General features: G+C 33.5%; 6 protein-coding genes across 8 annotated transcripts; 2 read left to right on the forward strand and 4 right to left on the reverse strand.

Moving 5' to 3' along the window:
• Positions 1 to 1,136: 1,136 nt before the first annotated feature.
• Bm6811 (Uncharacterized protein) lies at positions 1,137 to 2,468 on the reverse strand (the record flags this gene model as incomplete). Its single annotated transcript, XM_001900545.2, has 4 exons — positions 1,137 to 1,261; positions 1,721 to 1,839; positions 1,997 to 2,172; positions 2,340 to 2,468. 4 exons carry the CDS (start codon positions 2,466 to 2,468, stop codon positions 1,137 to 1,139), a joined length of 549 nt encoding a protein of 182 aa, XP_001900580.1.
• Positions 2,469 to 3,455: 987 nt separating this feature from the next.
• On the forward strand, positions 3,456 to 5,678 carry Bm10816 (the record flags this gene model as incomplete). 2 transcript variants are annotated; one of them, XM_001900546.1, is made up of 8 exons in its annotated part: positions 3,456 to 3,709; positions 3,835 to 3,988; positions 4,196 to 4,366; positions 4,429 to 4,584; positions 4,790 to 4,936; positions 5,038 to 5,132; positions 5,246 to 5,359; positions 5,516 to 5,678. In XM_001900546.1, the coding sequence occupies 8 exons, from the start codon at positions 3,456 to 3,458 to the stop codon at positions 5,676 to 5,678; spliced, it is 1,254 nt and encodes a 417-aa protein (XP_001900581.1). The 2 variants fall into 2 exon arrangements, with proteins under 2 accessions (XP_001900581.1, XP_042933122.1); XM_043077188.1 differs by having other exon boundaries at positions 3,835 to 3,982.
• Bm13539 (Uncharacterized protein) lies at positions 3,539 to 3,643 on the reverse strand (the record flags this gene model as incomplete). The annotated part of the gene is made up of 1 exon (XM_043077189.1): positions 3,539 to 3,643. The coding sequence occupies one exon, from the start codon at positions 3,641 to 3,643 to the stop codon at positions 3,539 to 3,541; it is 105 nt and encodes a 34-aa protein (XP_042933123.1).
• Positions 5,679 to 7,310: 1,632 nt separating the features above from the next.
• On the reverse strand, positions 7,311 to 11,572 carry Bm10815 (Uncharacterized protein; the record flags this gene model as incomplete). Of its 2 annotated transcripts, XM_043077190.1 has the most annotated exons (14): positions 7,311 to 7,457; positions 7,546 to 7,674; positions 7,781 to 7,953; positions 8,061 to 8,136; positions 8,444 to 8,569; positions 9,195 to 9,344; positions 9,461 to 9,562; positions 9,699 to 9,851; positions 9,956 to 10,041; positions 10,318 to 10,506; positions 10,745 to 10,864; positions 11,000 to 11,073; positions 11,238 to 11,362; positions 11,459 to 11,572. In XM_043077190.1, the coding sequence occupies 14 exons, from the start codon at positions 11,570 to 11,572 to the stop codon at positions 7,311 to 7,313; spliced, it is 1,764 nt and encodes a 587-aa protein (XP_042933124.1). The 2 variants fall into 2 exon arrangements, with proteins under 2 accessions (XP_042933124.1, XP_001900582.2); XM_001900547.2 differs by lacking the exons at positions 9,195 to 9,344; positions 9,461 to 9,562; positions 9,699 to 9,851; ... (4 more) ...; positions 11,238 to 11,362; positions 11,459 to 11,572 and having other exon boundaries at positions 8,444 to 8,554.
• Positions 11,573 to 12,692: 1,120 nt separating this feature from the next.
• Bm4352 (Uncharacterized protein) lies at positions 12,693 to 16,617 on the forward strand (the record flags this gene model as incomplete). Its single annotated transcript, XM_043077191.1, has 12 exons — positions 12,693 to 12,762; positions 12,986 to 13,044; positions 13,132 to 13,239; positions 13,862 to 13,947; positions 14,036 to 14,137; positions 14,252 to 14,375; positions 14,447 to 14,665; positions 14,748 to 14,876; positions 15,045 to 15,256; positions 15,489 to 15,617; positions 15,875 to 16,085; positions 16,606 to 16,617. The coding sequence occupies 12 exons, from the start codon at positions 12,693 to 12,695 to the stop codon at positions 16,615 to 16,617; spliced, it is 1,461 nt and encodes a 486-aa protein (XP_042933125.1).
• A 1,239-nt stretch (positions 16,618 to 17,856) lies between these two features.
• Bm13296 (Uncharacterized protein) lies at positions 17,857 to 17,955 on the reverse strand (the record flags this gene model as incomplete). The annotated part of the gene is made up of 1 exon (XM_043077192.1): positions 17,857 to 17,955. A coding segment is annotated over one exon (99 nt), but the record flags the coding sequence as incomplete, so codon positions are not given.
• Between the last annotated feature and the right edge of the window lie 110 nt (positions 17,956 to 18,065).

The raw sequence follows: 18,065 nt of genomic DNA on the forward strand, positions 1-18,065 counted from the left end.
CTCTAAAGAAATAATTAGTTTTATCCATTGTCCGAAATTAGTTCCTTAAAAAATTATCACAGAAATTCGAAGGATCGGAGATGCAACAACGAGCAGTGTTCAGCAGTTGGGAGGAAACGCCGAATTCTCATAATTTCTGCCTTGTTCACATTTTAATATAACATAAATTATGATCTAAAAACAATAGACAACAAAGATGTTGCATCAGTAATTTTCGAACAGAAATCTTGACAAAATATGAAATTCGGTTGAAACGTCAAGTGAACTAGAAGAGAAGGATATTCTTTCCGTACAGTGTACCGCACGCATATATTAAGCTACTACAAGCAATTTTAAGATAATAACTATGTATATATTTCAGTAATTTCAATTTATTTCAATAATGGTTCAAACAGCCTCATAAATTAGTCGTAAATAGCCAGTATATTTAGAACTGGTGATTAGTCAAACCATCTAGCTGTACCGTTACGACAAATTATCTCGAGTTTATGTTTCCTGAGTTTCTTCATACCATACCACTAATCTAACTCTCGATATAATTTTGGCCTCTACTTTATTTTTATTAATTTAGAGAAATTGAAATAATGGAGAAAAAATCAGCTAATTAGATCTCTAATTTAAATATACAATAGCACACAAATATATCAAAATATGCTGCTAGAAACCACTGTGGCATTGGCAGTGTGTCAACGAATATTCGCGAAATTCCCCTGATCAACCGATCAATATGTGCAACGACACCCTCATAGATCGATCAGAGATCGACCTACTTCACTGTTATATGAAATTCACTGGGTTTACTAAAGAGATAACTGTAATGTATCTATCATTTTAAAATCAGATTTAACAATTAAACTAGTATAGCGTTCAGAACTACTAGCAAAAATTTACATTCCAAGATTCGGAGAGATTTTTTCTTTTTGAACAAGCAAGGAAAATCATTTTTCATTGTATCTAATTTATAGCTGACCTGAATGGTTATCCATATCTAAAACATAGTTTAAATAAAAAGATACGTGAGACGTTTAAATCATATGAAAGACTGGAGAAGAGAACTTTATTAAAAAATACTTTCTATAAACAAATCCTGATTTGTACAAATGAAAAAATAGGGAAAGCAAGCAACTATGACCACTTCATATATCGAAGAAACTGTAGCGCTGTTGTTCATAAGCACGACTATCTTCACGCAAATGATAATCATCTGGTAATTCCGCCAATACTTTTGCAGCTTCTGCTTTATAATCTCGTGTGTAATGTACTGAAGCATTTTAAATAAATGAATTAATAAATAAATAGATGCTAAAAGTCACACAATCACATTAGAGCCAATCACGATGACCGAAAGCTAGAAAACCACTGAATCATAACCAATCGAGGAAATGGTAGCTTTGATAATAAAATAATTTAAATCAGTTAAATAATTACTTTTTATTTCTAAAATTATCCTGACGTCGAAAATCCATTTTAATAGGTAACTCAAAGATTAAAAAGACAAAAATTTGAACTATTATAGTATAGTCCATATGTAAAAAACTTGAAAAAGATACAGGACTAAAAATCGATGGTCTCAACATATCATGTGCTATTAGAACAATTTCACAATTTTTACTCGAGAGTAACGCTTAAACCAAAGAAACCAGAGAGAGGTATCTGAAAACTTACCAGTATGAACTTATATATAAATAAGATAAATAAACCAAAATATTGTTGTAATTACCATGTCTTGGAAAGTGTGCGTTATGCACATGTAATTTGCTGAAATATCCCACTCTTGGTCGAATAATGTTCAAGTTTTCTTCCACGCAAATATCCAAACGACGCTGTTGTTCACGGCAACTGTAACTATTATTATTAATATCATTTTCCCATAATTTAGTTAATAAAAATGGGCCCAAGAAACCATAGAAAATTCTGAAAATAAAATAAAACAATTCTTGCATTTAAAATTAAAAAATTTTCCAGTCTTAGTATGTATCAATGAAAAGGAACAAACGGTGTAATGTAGAGTTTGGAAGTACGGTGATCAATACAATCAGCATAACGATCAACATTTTCATTGCAAACCTTTTTCAGTGCTTGTAAAAATTTGATACCGCATGCGGTAAGAGCCTGACCTTCTCTTAGTGAAAGCCGTGGATCTTCAGTTTCCTGTCGACGCAACATAAAATCCTGTAAAAACAATATATCAACTCTCAAATATACATAACAAAAGTAAAAAATAATAGTCAATTTATAGACAAATACATTAAGTCATCTACAATTTAAAAAACATTTCCAAACTGCGAAATGGATAGAAATTACTATTCAGCCAAGCTGACAAAAGTTGAAAAACGAACTTTAACTTCTCTCTCACATGCTCTGTGCATATATGGTATAACGGCTTTAAAGTAAGGCGTTGAAAGAGTGATTTCATGAGGTACTATTAGCTCCTCATCTGAGGGCATTGGAGTACTTTTAGTTAACATCCCCTTAAAATGAGATTACTAAACAAATTATGCAAAACGACAAAAAAGTGTTGATAAATAATCAATGGAAAATGACGCAGGAAGGTACAAACAAGTTCTACAAACACTGATATGGCAACGGTGGCAAAATTCACGCATATTCGGTCCAGCTATTCCCTCACTTCTTCTTCCTCCTTATAAACAAACAAGGAATAATACAAGTTAATTAAATAAGTCGTTTCCTTAACCTTTAAATTATCCTGCCCACCTAGAAAGCGGGTAATCATAGTTTCCCAAAGGAATCAGCATAACCCTTTCTCTTCCTATAAATCACGCCAGTCCATAATCTACCGAAAATACTACCAGGGAGCACCTCTCATCCTCCCCATCTCTACCTTTTAACCACCCGCCTGCCACTCGGGAGAACCTCGATTTTCCTGACTCTGTGCAATGGCACAATGAAAAAGTTGATCTCGAGAATAGGCACGAAGGTACAGATTGTTCAAGACTGGAGACTAGTTATATCTCCTGGCTAAGAAGTCTTGAGGACCGCTTTATTGACAACTTGGTAAGTTGGCTACTAAGTGGAATAGCCAGATGGCCAGAAATACAACATAGATCATGCCGTTATTGCTTATCTTTCTTTCAGTTTTCGAGCTGTTTACATGGTTGCAATATCCCAATGCTGCATCATTAAACAACACTTTCGAAATCTTTAAAAACTCGATTTATATGCAAATTCAAGATTCACTTAGTATAAAAGGTATACATTTGAAAGATCATTAAATTGTTTTCTATCCAAGTTATCTGCAAAGTTGGTTGAATGACAACTAGTTTTCACAGAGGTCTGAGAGCCATAGCTGACTCCTAGAGAAAAGGTTTTGGAAATTTCAGTCAAATCTGAAGAGATTTTTTTGTTTTATAGATTTTGAAGTATTCAAATATTTCTGGGCAAATCCGAAATTTTAAAATCAAATAATTACAATTGTAATGCCATAACAATCACAGATGAAAGCTTTCCAAAATTTGCGGAATACATTATCATCATCACAAGCGCAATCATCGGACAATAGAGCATCAAACAACGAAGATCAAATTGTTGGCAGTGACAATATAAAGCAAAGGAAGCAATCATCTTTCAACAAATTTTCACCGTCATCGCAGTTCAAAACATCTGTAGGAAAATCTAATAGCATAACGAAAGACGAAAAGCATCCTATTAATCGAAAGGTGAAAAAGGCGATGACACAATCAAGAGCTTGGTATCTCCATCTGTGAAGTTCAAGTTTCTTTTATTGTAGAATTTTTTAGTAACTCTTATTAAAAGAGCTTAAAATTATGACTAAAATAAAGCCGTCATATTTAACCCGAAAATGAGAAGTTTCAGTTTGGTGACAAGACACGGGAAAAGCGTGACCTCACCAAAAGTTCAAATTTCACGAATACAAAACAATCTGGGATTTCCGTGTGAACTACCAGATGATCTCGTTGTCGACGTAAACATACAAGCAAAGTTCGATCAGAGAGACAAAAAAGTGAGGGTAATTAAGTTTACAAATCGCCCTTATTCTCATATTGTGCTCCCTATTTCGGAAATCTGAAAATCAATCGATAATTTCAACATATTAAAAAAAATGATCTGAACAAACAGATTAACCCTATACGATGATGATGCAATTATCCAATGTTTATTTATTTATTATTATTTTTTTCTTGAAATACTCTTTGTAAATGACTCAGTCTTTCAGGTAGGCGTTGCTATAACCAAATCTCTGCTCATTCTTAGAGTAGAGGAATATTCAATATTTTATGGAATGTTGAAAATCTGCGATTTCTTAACACATATTGAAGATGAGCCAATTACCAGTAAAAGAGAATTCTACGATAAGCTGAAATTATTGCGAGATGTTGGCAAGGAGGTTGTGAACGGTCTCAAATTTTTATTTTCGGGTTAAACAGTGAAGCATATTTCCAATTTCAGTTTAATTTGCGGTTGCGAAGACCGTTGTGGAATACGCCAGCTACTAGATTACCAAAAGGATATGATCGTGCACCAGGATATAGTTATATTCGCGGTTTGATGATCCTTTATCCAGGCGGTAATCTGGGAATGAATGTTAAATCATATAACAGCAAAGTTTGTTTCTTGTTGCATTGATTATCGACTTAAGAGCATAAAATTTTCTAATAAATACTAAAGATGTTTTCAAATATTGCGGAAAATCTGTAGAGGAAAAGATATTACGTTTTTTTTTCTACTGTTGAACACTACGCAGTGTAAGGAACATAAAATTTCATTATCAAGCTTCTAGAAATCCAACAATAAGTCCAGTTCATTTCAGGTATATGTAACGAGTATAGATCAAATGAGCATAGCATCAGCCGCTTGTTTGATGGGTGACTGTATTGTAGACGTAGATGGTACACCAGTTACGTCAACTGTATCATGCGGTGAACGAGTCATTTCAGGACTCAAACACCGTAAATTTGTACGTTACATGCATTTATACAATTGCGTTGCATTGCATTTACACAATTTTTAAACTATTAATGTCAAGAGTTAAGTTTTTAATTTAAAAAATTTTGGCAGGTGCTGATGACAATTGAAAGAGCGATAGATGTGCAAGCTATACGAGTGGTTAAATTTGTACTACTTGTCGAAAAAGTCCCTGAAAAGGATCCCAGGTATTAAATGCTTTGAAACTGATTTTTGTTGGTTATTTCATTCAGGAAATCATCCAGTTTTAAAGAGATGATTACTGTTATTTCTTCTAAATTATTGAAATTTATAAAAATAGGATGGCACAAGACACTACTAAGATTGGTTTGAATGAAGCACAAAAGATTCGGCAAAATGCTCTGCCAGGAACATTGAAAGGCATTTATCGCGGAAAGCATGGATATGGCCAAAAGTTTTTTTTTTTTTCTTTGTTTATTTGTCTTGATGTTCGCTTTCACTTATCTTTATGATCCAATTTTTATATTACTTCAGCACCGTTTATGTTTGTGATTAACTATTCACCTCGTTTTTATCATAAATGGAATCTTTCTTACATTCTAATCTCCAGACGTCTGGTAATCCACGAGATGTCGATGTTCACTCCAATTGGTGCAGATCCGTTTAATCCACTGCTTATGCAAGCAGTACCACCAAAAAAGATGGACATCATGCATGCTAGTAAATCGAGTCAAGGGAATATTTCGACACCCCTGCAGCGACCGAAGGAATAACTATTGTCTTACAAGATGACATGACTTATCCGTCCTTCCTTTATAATCTGACTTAATTTGATGCATGTCACATACTTACTCTAATTTGTTTCCTCGATGTATACATGTATTTAGAGTCGAAAAATTAAGAATTTGATAATCTAAGCTTTTGTTTAGAATCTTGTCTGTTACTGCAGTTAAGAATTGTATTAAGCACTGATATTTGTCCAAAGCACATCAGTTGCAAATATACTGTCAAATACCCGTTCAAATCATATATAATCATATATTGCATTAATATTTGTATCAATCAGCAAATCAGAACTTTGATTTTCTATTGCTTCTGAACATATATTATAGAGCACTGAAAGAAAAACTTGGAATCTCATTCATACAGTAAGCAAGGCAAATAATTCGTTGTGTATTTGATTTTCCGTCATATCAGAAGCTGATGAAATCCAGTTACACTATAGACTTAAACTACGACAAACAGAAAGAAACAATCTGTGACCGCTAACAAATCGTTGTGATAGAAATCTCCCGTAATCGATGAATTCAGAAATCGCTTGAATAGCAAATCTCCCGGGTTTTCGAATTTCGTTTCCGAACTATCCTAAGGATTCATCTTTGGCGATTATTATCCCATCTAATTTATTAAAACTTTTCAGAAGTATCCCGTATCACAGATCACTAGTAAGTTTTCACTAAGTAATGGAAACAAGAAAAAAAAAAATTTATAGTCAGAAAAAAAAAACATTTATCTTGATACAAACATAGGCAAAGTCTGCAGAGAATTTTGATTCCATGTTCTTCAGCCACCCAACTTTTAAAATTTGGAACTTTTAAAAAAAAAGTTTCACACCTGTTGGAAATATCAGATTGACTTGAAACACTATCGATAAATTTTATTTAGTGCAGACAACACTTCCGTTGATTCAGATCTGGTGGCATCATTAAAAAAAGCTGAAATTCCATTCTCTCAAACCACACGAAAAACACGAACGATATATGTAGGGAACTGTATTCAGTGGCAAAACTCATGAATTTCATAGTGCTAACTGAAAGATTGCAAGACTTTTTTGCAAAGGAGAAGATTTAAATGTGGTGCTTTCTCACTGTGAAATTTAAGTCTTTGTGAAAGAGGTGTATTCCAATGGACTTGAGAATGGATTGCCAATTAGTAACTAGTAAATCAAAGATATCTCAAAAATCAAGTTATCTAAACCTATTTAAATATTTATTTTTCATCTTAAATCCTCGACACAGCTTTCCCAAAGTGTGAAACAGTTACAAGAAATATAGATTTTATGATGCCTTATGTCATAATAAATAAAATTAATACCTGAATCTAATAAGTTACTTAGAATTAGCAACAGTTCTTGATGAAATTGAAGGATTTGGATTTGCCTAATGCAGTTGAGAATTAAATGAAAATTGAGGATGAAACTCGTCTTGCAAAGTCTTACAGTAAACACAACAAAACAAAAGTTATGTAGTTTTTAACCTTTAAAATTGAGTACATTTGCAACCGAAATAGGAAAATTAATGCATTGTTATAATCATTATAATAACAGAACGAAGACCATTTACAGTGAAAAAATTAATTTGTTTAAAATCAATAATGCAAATAAAACGTATCTTCCCGAACACTGCTTATTTCACCACTGATGAAAAATCTGACCAGATACTTTGATCAAACTCAGAACCGCTAATTTCGCAATCTGTTGTAACCTCTCGTGAGTCATTTCCTGACAGCGGGCTTCCAAAGGCAGATGGTGGTAGCGGGTAGTACTCTCCTAACTAAAATAATCTGGGCAAAAATCATTTGTGTAAGCTTCAAAATATTTTATTCAGCTTTCTTCTATAAGCATCATTGAAATCTACCTACATTTGCATCCGCTTTAACTACTTTAACAGCACTTGAATCAGCCTTATCCATTCTACTAATATGAATATCACTTGGGATTTTTCCCGTTCCCTCCGAATCTACAGCAAATTCATCTCCAAATTTCCTCACCTGAAATAAAAACTGCAAAAAACAAATCCAAATTTTGATTAGAAAACAAGTTTTAAATCTGTCAAGTCAAACTTTGAAATAATTTTATAGAAATTTCAAACCATACCAACACTCCACCTCCAAAACTTGCTTTATCAAACAATACGCTTGTCATATTATCAGTTGTAGTAAGCCACGAAACCGCATCTCGATTAAAATCATCTGATGATGGCTCTCCAAAGTTAGTAGTGTCCGGGTTACAAACTTCACTGTACCAAAGGGAGTGAACTTTCGCCTCGCCTGGATTTGATTTTTTAAAAACTTCTCATATTCTGAACTTGAACTTCTTAAATTCCTTTGAAGAGTGCGATTTAGTAAGAAAAGCAGTTAAAATTAAAAGGACCAACCATCCTGTGAATATGCATGTTTTTCAGAACGAATAGTTGCTGCTTGACTACGAATCATTTCATAACGTTTCTTTTCCTCAAATTATGCAGACAGTAAAAAAAACATATTAAATTTAAGTTAATATTTAAGCAGTCACCAAATTACGTTTCATCAAGTAAAACTGACAACACAAAAGCAATGAGCAAACAATTTTTCGTTTGAGCAATATGGTGTTCCCTGCTGTTAAGGGTATGAATTTCTCTATATCTGCGAGAAGTGAAGTTGCAAGACTGCTCTAATACTGAACGGAGAGCTATTCCAATCGAAGGAATTACAAGTTTATCATAAGCGGATTTTATGAATTTACCAAATACCATTCAAATCAAAAAAAAAAAAAAATAACCTCTTTCTCCTTGGCAATTAGTTTCTCGAGATACTTCTGAAGGTTGTTAATTTCAATTTCATACTGCATCATTTCTGCCTTATTGCTTTCACGAAGAGCATTGGTTTCCATTTCCAATCGGTTGCACTGAATTGATCTATGTAAATTATTTTTAAATTCAGATCAGCATAATTACAAAAGTTTTATTGTTAGACATTTTATGGTTAGATGAAAAAATGGCTGAAGGAAACGAATAAATCTGTCTCAAAACAGTGGGAATATGTAGAAATAAAAATATATGATACGTACAAATAAGAAATATGTAGAAACTACGTAGAAATAAAAAACAAACAAAGAGAATGAGAGAGAGAGAAAGATTAAGTTTTTTTTTTTTTCAAATGAGAAAATGTTATTCTGAAAAAGCTAAACAAATAGTGACAATTCAAACAGATTGTCTTTACATCGCTTTGAAAATTTTATTGGAAATAATACTGGAATTCCGGGAATCATAATAGTGGATTATCAAAAATTTGAAATTGCGACAAAATATGCATATTTTTTAGACTCTAAAATATACATTGTCATACGTAAGGATATTGTTTATATGAGCAAAAAGCTCCACGCTAGTGCTCTAAACAATTGAAAAATTCTTTTAGCTCTCAAAATTGGTAAAAAATATTGCTTCGATATCAAGTTCCATCCTCTTGTTGCGAAGAGCAGCAGATGCTTGTCTTTCTGTGGTTATCATTTCTTCCAAATGTCGCCCTGTGACAATGGCAGCTTCAATCTCCTTTGACCAGTCGTGCTGCTCATCACCAAGAAATATCATTAAAGAAGCATGTTCATTTTCTCCACTGTTTAATTCTGTTTGCACTTGTTTGGCTTCGTCTTGCAAAGTACTGACTTTTTCACTTATTTTTACCTATAACATAGAATTAAGAACGAAAGAAAATTTATGCTGTCGTTTTATTATATTTATAGTTATCAGTGAGGCTGGAGAGAATGGGGATTGCAAAAATATAAAACTTTTTAACAAACCTGTAGATTTTCCCGAATACTTTTATACTGCAAAGAAATAATTTCAGGATCATCTCTCTTAAGTGTTGTTAGATTCTCCAATTCTGTTTTCAAGACGATAATCTGTAAAATGACTTTGAATAAAGCTTGATAAGAATTTACAAATTTATTTAAAATTTTATATGTACTTTAAATGTTAAAGTTAGAAATATAGTGGCAGCAATAAAATTAGAGAGACTCGCCTAATTAATGCACTTACTTTTTCATCAAGCAACCGTTCTTTATTCACAATTTTTCCATTTTCCTCATTCAAATTCGATAATTCAATAACAGCTTCATCACATTCTTGAGAACATTGGTGAAGTTGTTGTTGTAGCTCTTTCTCCTCTATCATAATTCCATCCAAATTTTCCTTTAAACTGATTAAATGATAAAATATAAACGTCATTCATAACTTTTGAAATATTTTGATATCAGTTCTGTTATTGCAATTTTTCTTTAAAGTTGAATATTAACGATATCAGTCGATAATATGTTCTCCAACTCCGCTTCCACCTCACGAGACTGTTGTTTAAGTTTCTTGTTTGCGGAATTTTTGATTTCTGAAAATGGCATCACCATTCGAAAATAGACTATGCTTATTTTAAAAATAATTTAACTAACAGATTTGCATTTAGGAAGTGACTTTGTTGAATTTTTCTCTACCATCGTGATACAAAATTTCAGCGAAAGCTGACCCCACATGAAATATGAAATGAGTTTTCCACACGTGAAATCATGTAACTTCTTTGTTGATTTATTTGCTCCAGTCAATGCTGCTCACTGGGTACATTGAGCAACATTTTCGAACTTTCTTAAAATTAACCAATTTTAATTACCAAGATTCGATTTCAAAAGCGTAACATGATTTAGCAACTCCTCCTGTTCCATTCTCAACAGTTTTTCTATATCATCTCGCATCTTTCGCAGACGTTCAGTTCGTTCTTCCAGGCTTCTATGACGTAATAAATGATTTAGGCTACTTTGCAGTTCAAATAAAGCATTATCAATTCCCGCGATTCGCTCTACTGAAAAAAACTAGCTTTTATCCTTTTTAAAGAGCTCGGATCGACATCAAATAATATGTATGGATAACTATATCCCGATTTTTTTTTACTTCACAACTTTGCTCGTTTCTGAACTATTACTCGCCATGAATATATACCAAGAGTAAGAAATATAAAACACTGTTTGATATTTCAAGTCTCTCCGAGGTCGACAAAAATCTATAAATTATTACAAAAAACATGAACATGTGGAATATACATTTTTCCTGCAAAGATTTCCAATCGTTTTCAGCGCGAATTTTGAGAGCCTGAAAGCGGGATGTGAGAGTCTCGACGTTGAAGTTATTGACATTGCTCGTCACCTGCACTGTATCCATGGCTTAAAAAATTTTATGTGTATATTTAATTTACACTGCAAAATGAACCAATGAAACAGACTTGTATTTCATTTCATTCTGAATTTTTCGATTGCACAGGCAAGAAAAACGTAGTAGAGATATTAGGAAAATCAAACTTGTCTTGATGAGCTCTGAAACAGTCCGAAAACGCATTTCAACCAACTGAAGATTTTTGGCATTGCGATGAAGTCTGAAGTGGATTTCTTACTAATAATATGAATTCAATAATGACATAATTTATCAAAAAGCGCTTGGTAATAGACATTGGATGACTACATGACCTGTAGCCCTTAAAAGAACTTTATTAATTAAAATCACTATCAATATACAAAAATTTTAAATCAAAAACCACACTGTTTTGAAATTTCTTTGCACGCTTGACGTGACTGCTTCAAATTTTCTTCATCATCGATATTTTGAGCAAGAATTGCTTTTGAATGTTCCCACATATTTCTTTCCTCTTCCACAAAAGCTACTTTCTAAAATAGCTCAGTTAATCCTGCTTATATAGAATTTGATAGCTGAATAAAGTTTAGAAATTTAAATAATTTCTTTGACACAAGATATATGCAAACCTTTTGGAGCAGCTTCTTATGCTTTTTGAATAGTTCTGCTGTAAGATGCTCAGGATGTGGTGTGTCGTTCTGTTTGAATTGGACAGAAGGTCCGCTGACAGCCGTCGTATCCATGGTTCGCCTATCAAAATACTATCACCTTGAGCGCCCTTTCAACACTGCCTGAGGCTAACATACCACAAACATAAATGACGTATGATAGTGTTAAGTTAATCAAGGGTTACTTGAAGAGAAATTCCACCAGGAAACTAGAAAACAAATCAGATGAGAGATTAACCATAAATTGAAGCATCTTCCTTCAACCTTAATATTTACAGAGAGAAGTTTCTAGAAAGAGTCATTCCTCCAAAATGTTTCAGGAAAATGGAAGTATGATATATTCGTCATGCATAAACAAACTGAATGGTAAACAAATCACCAAACAACGGACTTAAAGTTAAACTTTATGTTAAAAACATTGCGTCAGGAATTAGAAAACAAACAGTTTTAAATAATCAAGTAAGAGTTTTGCACGAATTTCCCAAATATTCTAATTTGCACGTACACCCGGATGTAGATTCATATTCTGCACGTAGACATTCACTGCTAAATTGTTACCGCTCGGAGAGATTCCTCCTTGTTTAAGTGGTCTTCTGTGTTGTAAATAGGTATTTTGGTGATTATGACGCGCAAATATCGCTTTCCCATCGCATGCATGACTGCAAGTTTAGGTATGACTTGAACTTATATCGCTTTTATGTTTCATCTAATGGATACGCATAATTTGCACGTTTGAGTGATGCCATCTGAACTTATCTGTATGTACTGTTCATTAGTTATGCAAGGGACTGTAGAAATTAATCGAGCTATATGGTCTATGGCTTGAGGATCATAAAGGTCAAAAGGGTTAATTCTCGACCGGTTCATAGTTCTTGTAGCATTTGCACTTTCTCAACACTTCCCGAGAGCTCCGCTACGGTGCTTTCTACTTTACTCTTTTCTTTAACCTACTTATCTATCGCACTTCACTTATCATCCTTCCAGTGTAATATGCATTATTAGCGGCCTTTCTAGTAATAAGCATAGTGATTAAGACCGAGGATAGGGATGATGCTGAGAAATATTAGCAACTGTTATTCAGAAAGCTTTTAAAAGCCATATAAAGTTATCATTGCAACAATGCTTTTAAGCTTAGCCATAATTTCAGTTTCAAATTAAAGCCATAAGGGCTGGAATTGTAATTGGTGTACTAGAAATGCAGCAAACGACGATTTCATCAGTTCAGTACAATTTCCAGCCCTCATCAGCCATTAATTCGCAATATGGTATGGATATATTAATAGATCTCTTAAGTCTAAATTCGCTTTAGTTATTCCTAAACGTAGGAAAAAGTTTAGATTGTATACACTCCTTCCCTAGCTTTCATGACCTTTCAAAGTTCGCAGAGGTTATTTCCTGATATTCAATCAATCCATCCTGATACAACCTTTTGAATATAATCATTATGAACAGAGATATTTTTACTCATTTTTTTATTGATTATTTTAGAGCGAATGAGTACAGATGCTGCTACAGATCAGCTTTGCCAGAACATATCATCTATTACGGTTATTTTACGTGTTCTAATCAGAATAATGATTAATGATGCTTCCCTTATAAGGTACATTCCATTCGTTTTCTTTGAATATTTGCAGGTCAGTGATAAAGAAAATGGGATGAATGAGATGCACTGGTGTTCTCCTTGTAACCAGTATACTGACAATTCAGGTTACACCTACACAAATCCAGCGGAACATCAACTAGTAAGTGTAAGAACTTATTGAACAGTTACCAACAAATAACTGTATTTTTTTCTTCAAAGAAATCAAGTATAAATGATTTTGCATCGTTTTACAACAACTCTGCACTTTTCTGGAAAACACTGTAATTGCATGCTGGATGAAGTTAAACACAATCATCCAAAAGACGCCATAATGCGAGCAGTTTGACTGTGTTAAGATATTGGTGATCAAGCCTAATTATTCTGTAGCTTTGTACTTTCTAAGTGTCGTTTTGTTCTATCGACCTTATAAGGTTATACTCTGGTCGGAATTTCTAAAAGCACAGAAACTATATACTAAAATTAATGAAACCAAACACAGGTGAAGAATAACTTGTACAGACTACAACTCTGGATTTTGAAGTTTGATTTTTTCTTTTTATTCATTCAGAATCTAGATCTCAACATGTTTTTATCTTTGGTTCGGATATTATAATCTTCAAAATTTAATTGCTAAGGAAGCATCAACTGAATCATAAAATAAACATAAACTTCAAGTCAGTTATAGATTACAAAATTTCCTTTTACGTTTTGAGTTCTGTATAAAAAAAATTCGGGTTTTTTCGAAGTAGGGTGATAGAGACGTTTCCCTGTCCTCTTTTTAGATGGCTTGTGATAGCTGTGTACAACAATGCGAAGTGTCACATGTCAACAGATTGAGAAATGGTGAATGTTGGGATAGCTACGAATGGTTTCTTTCACATTTCTTATTATTAATACCCTGCACTTGTTCGTTGATTAAAAAATTTACGGTTCAGTGTAATTGCTAATATCTTTAGCTATGGCTTAAACAACAATATTGAATTAATGCAGCCGACATTGTTCTATTTACTGACATCGGGTTGCATTTCAAATTTCGGCAAGGACGAAAAAGGCAGCCGGTGAGACCTGCACAAAGTATTTGATTTTGATACTGAGTACTTCATTTTCTGCAAAATGGGAAATAGATTCGGTGGAGTTAATATTATATATGATAGTTACTAGTGTTTGTTTAGATTCGTGCAAGAAGAATTTGCAAAAAGCTCTCCAGCGGTTCGTCAAATGATGTTTGACTACCTTTTCGAAAGAGGTGGATTTGACTGGTTCTCCAATGATCCACATGGAAATTTTATCATTCAAGTATGCTATACAATGGTCAGGAGTGAGAATAAGTTAAATTGCGAGTTTTGAACCTTCTCCTTTAATTGTAGAAGATAACAATGGAAGCCTTTCCTGGTATAGAACAAGCTAGAGTCGCTGAGCATGTCGCAAATAAAGTGGTCAAAATGTGCTCCAACCGTTATGGAAGCAGGATCATGCAGCGTATTTTCGAAAGGTTTGATTTCGGGTACAGAGTCGAACTTCTCAATAAGCTCAGTGGGTCGGAGTGTTTCCTAGCGGTTGACAGTTGTGCTACCCATGTTATGCAGGTGCGTTTGAAATTTCAATTTTAGGACATGTATTGCCTTTTTGCTCATCAGATTGGAATTAAAGTACAAGAAAGTTTTTTAGAAGTTGTTTGCTCTTTTTCCACCAACAAAATATAGCTTTATCGTGATAGCGCTTACACTTTCGAAAGAGAATTTCAAGCAAGTTGTTCAAAACAAATATGGATGCCGCGTTATTCAGTCTGCTTTGGAGGTAAAATCCTACTTTTCTCATGGTCTTAATGGGAATTAGATGTACTGAGTACCACATGAAGTTCCTTCGGAACAAATATTTTAGATTTAATTCAAATGAATGTACAATTAATTTGGATTTAATTCAAATGCATACTAAGGCCATTATGTATTTAGCTAAACTTTTCAGGAACTTGAAATATCAGCATGTACCACGCGCTGTGCCAATACTCCAAATGAATTCAAGGCAGCAAGACGACTTTTGAATAAACTATTGCGACGACTAACAGAGAACTGCATGGAGTTTATAGATCATCAATTTGCGAATTACGTCATGCAGCACGTTATTACTTCAGAATTCCATCCTGAAGCTCGAGATTACATTATTAAGCATGCTATTCTGTACGTCTTTAGTCATTTTGTATATCATAACAAGATTTGCAGACACTTATGTAGAAAAAGGAGGTGATAACACTAATCAAAAATTGGATACAAGACTTTCTACGAGAAAGAAAGAAATTGTGAAGTCATGATTCGCTTTACATCAAGGATTATAAAATATTCAGTTGATCGGCCTTCTATTTCTTACGCATTCCTTTCTTTTCATTTTAAGAAATCTTGTTTTTCTTTACAGAAGCAATGTGTTAACGCTATCACAAGAAAAATTCGCTTCTCATGTCGTAGAAAAGTCATTGCAATATGCATCGCCGAAAGTATTGCATTGTTTGATGAGTGAAATTTTTGATGGTTATGTCAAGGATGAGTGAGTTAGTTCTCTGATTTAGTGCTCCAGACTAATAGAATTTTTGAGCACTTAATAGTCTTACTGTATTTACATAAAGAGCAAATTTTATAAGTATGCAATTGAATATAGCTATCATTGTATGCATTTTTTTGGAAAACTGTCTTCGAATCGTCCCTTATAATTATTGATCTTTCAATTAGATTGGCTATGATTCGAGTCGTCCAATGACTTTAAATCTATAGGAAGCCTTATGATGCCAATCTAAATATTTCCAGCAAAGGGCGTGATGCGCTTGATATAATGCTATTTGATCAGTATGGCAACTATGTTGTGCAAACAATGATTAACGTATCAATTGACGTACACGATGACAGACGTGAAGGTGACCTGATATGGTTGGCTCGCCTCTCTGAACGAATCTCTCGACATGAATCTCGGCTCTTGAGATATTCGTCTGGTAAAAAAATAATCGAAAAGATGAAACAGGTGCTTTAATTAATATTATTAGTTTTGCAATTACCAAGAAACTAATTTGTGGTTTTCAATAGGTTCAACAACTTACGTTTTAGACCGAATTGTTGGGATTTTACAATCTCATAAATATCGTAAAAAAGCTGGAGTTCTAATTTCGGATTGATTTAAATTTACCGATATTCACAAAGGTCAGATTACCAAACTATTTTTAATGTCAGTTTCTTATTTTATTTAAATAGAGGTGTTGGAGATTACTGAATTTCAATATTACCAGGATTATGGGTTTTGCTCAGATTTCGATTATTTTTGAAAGAGAAATTTTTGTTTCATGGAGTTGCTTGCTTCTTTATATTTGTTGATTCGATTGGGCTCGAACGGGAAGAGAGTGGAGGAAAAAAACATAGTAAAGGAGGGAAGCGGATCAGTGTCTCTTTCAGCAGATCAAATTGAAAGAAGAATTACAAGTCGTATTTTATTGATTTTTTGCTTTTAAGCGAATATATATTGTCGACACTGATAATGTGATTTACAGTGTGCCGTTTGATTGGAATTATCAAAATTAATTCACCGGGACCGTGTTGAGCAATAGTTTGGCAGATAATTCTGGGACGTTTTTATCACGCCACTTTGTCAAGTGCCTAATGTCCATTTTTTTTTTTTTTTTTTTTTTTGTGATCTTGTGTTCTTGGTTTCCAGTTCTTGCTTTTTTTCATCCATGTGTTTTGAAAATTTCATATTCATGTTTAATCGTTTGCAAACATTGTTTTATAGTTTGTATTAGTGTTAGCTTCCAGCTTCCATCCACTTTGTTGCCAGTCTTGCCTGGCATTGTCTTTAGCTTCCAACTACCTGTACAGCTAGTTTTGAAGGGAATTATTGGTGTTGGCTGCGATCATCCTTTATTCCTGCAGTTGTACCGTCATTTTTCATATCTATCATATGGTGTAATTACTGTATGAATTAAAGTATTCATTCGATGCTTTTGAGACGTGCAAACTTTCATTTTCAATTTGTGTGTATTTTGCAGTGTTAATAAAATTTTTTGATGCGACAGTGTTACATTTTCCGGCTTTATATGTATGGGTAGGCATTTTTCCAATTATTGTCTTAAAATTTCTTTCGGTAACAAATAACACAGAGCTATATCAAGATACCTGGAAGAGAACAGTGCGGACACGCTTTCTCTTGTCAAAGATTCAATGAATTCTTATCTTTTTTCTGGGAAAAAGGAAGTACTGCATTTGTGCAACTGGGCAAGTGCTCACTCACTAAATTCACCTTTCGTTTTGAGTGGTAAATGTCTAAAAGGCTTATGCTTGGTAATAAAAATTAAGTGCAAAAATAGCATCTCTGTTTTTCTTTCATCGGCCCTGTGCTTCATTACTTTTTTAATTTTATACATTTTCACAGTCAATAATCCTACTCGCAGCAATCTTCTGCTAATTGTTTGCAAGAAAACATGATCATATTATTTCATTGAGAAAGAAGTATTTGAACTGAAGTGTCATTAGAAATGTGAAATTTTTATTGCTTGTATTTAATGAATAATGGTCCTTTAGAAATTGATAAATTCAATTATAATCAGATTTTCATAGTATAGAATATTGCTTATTACCTTTAATATTTTCCTCATTTTCCGTATTCTCGCAAATAATATTGTTGTTTATTCGGGTTGTAAGATTTCTAATCATCTTAGGTTTAGCGAATCAATATCTCGCTTTCTCCTTTTGGTGTATAGTCTCATTATCAGCTTATAAAGTCATTTGCAGACCAGTTGACATCACTAGCACTTCTGGAAAATACGAAATGCCGCGAATCTTTGATCTATGAACTGCAGAACTATTGAACATATCATTTGTTTCGCCACTTCTAAAGCTCCGATCTACAATCATTTTTCAGCAGTCCCAGTTCTGCGAACATCGTTAATTAATGCAGCATGAGCATGGCATCTATTCTATGGTCTTTCGTAGAAACAATGATAAGGTTTAACGG

This window comes from Brugia malayi (genome assembly GCF_000002995.4).
Source record: "Brugia malayi strain FR3 genome assembly, contig: Bm_v4_Chr1_scaffold_001, whole genome shotgun sequence".
NCBI lineage: Eukaryota > Metazoa > Nematoda > Chromadorea > Rhabditida > Onchocercidae > Brugia > Brugia malayi.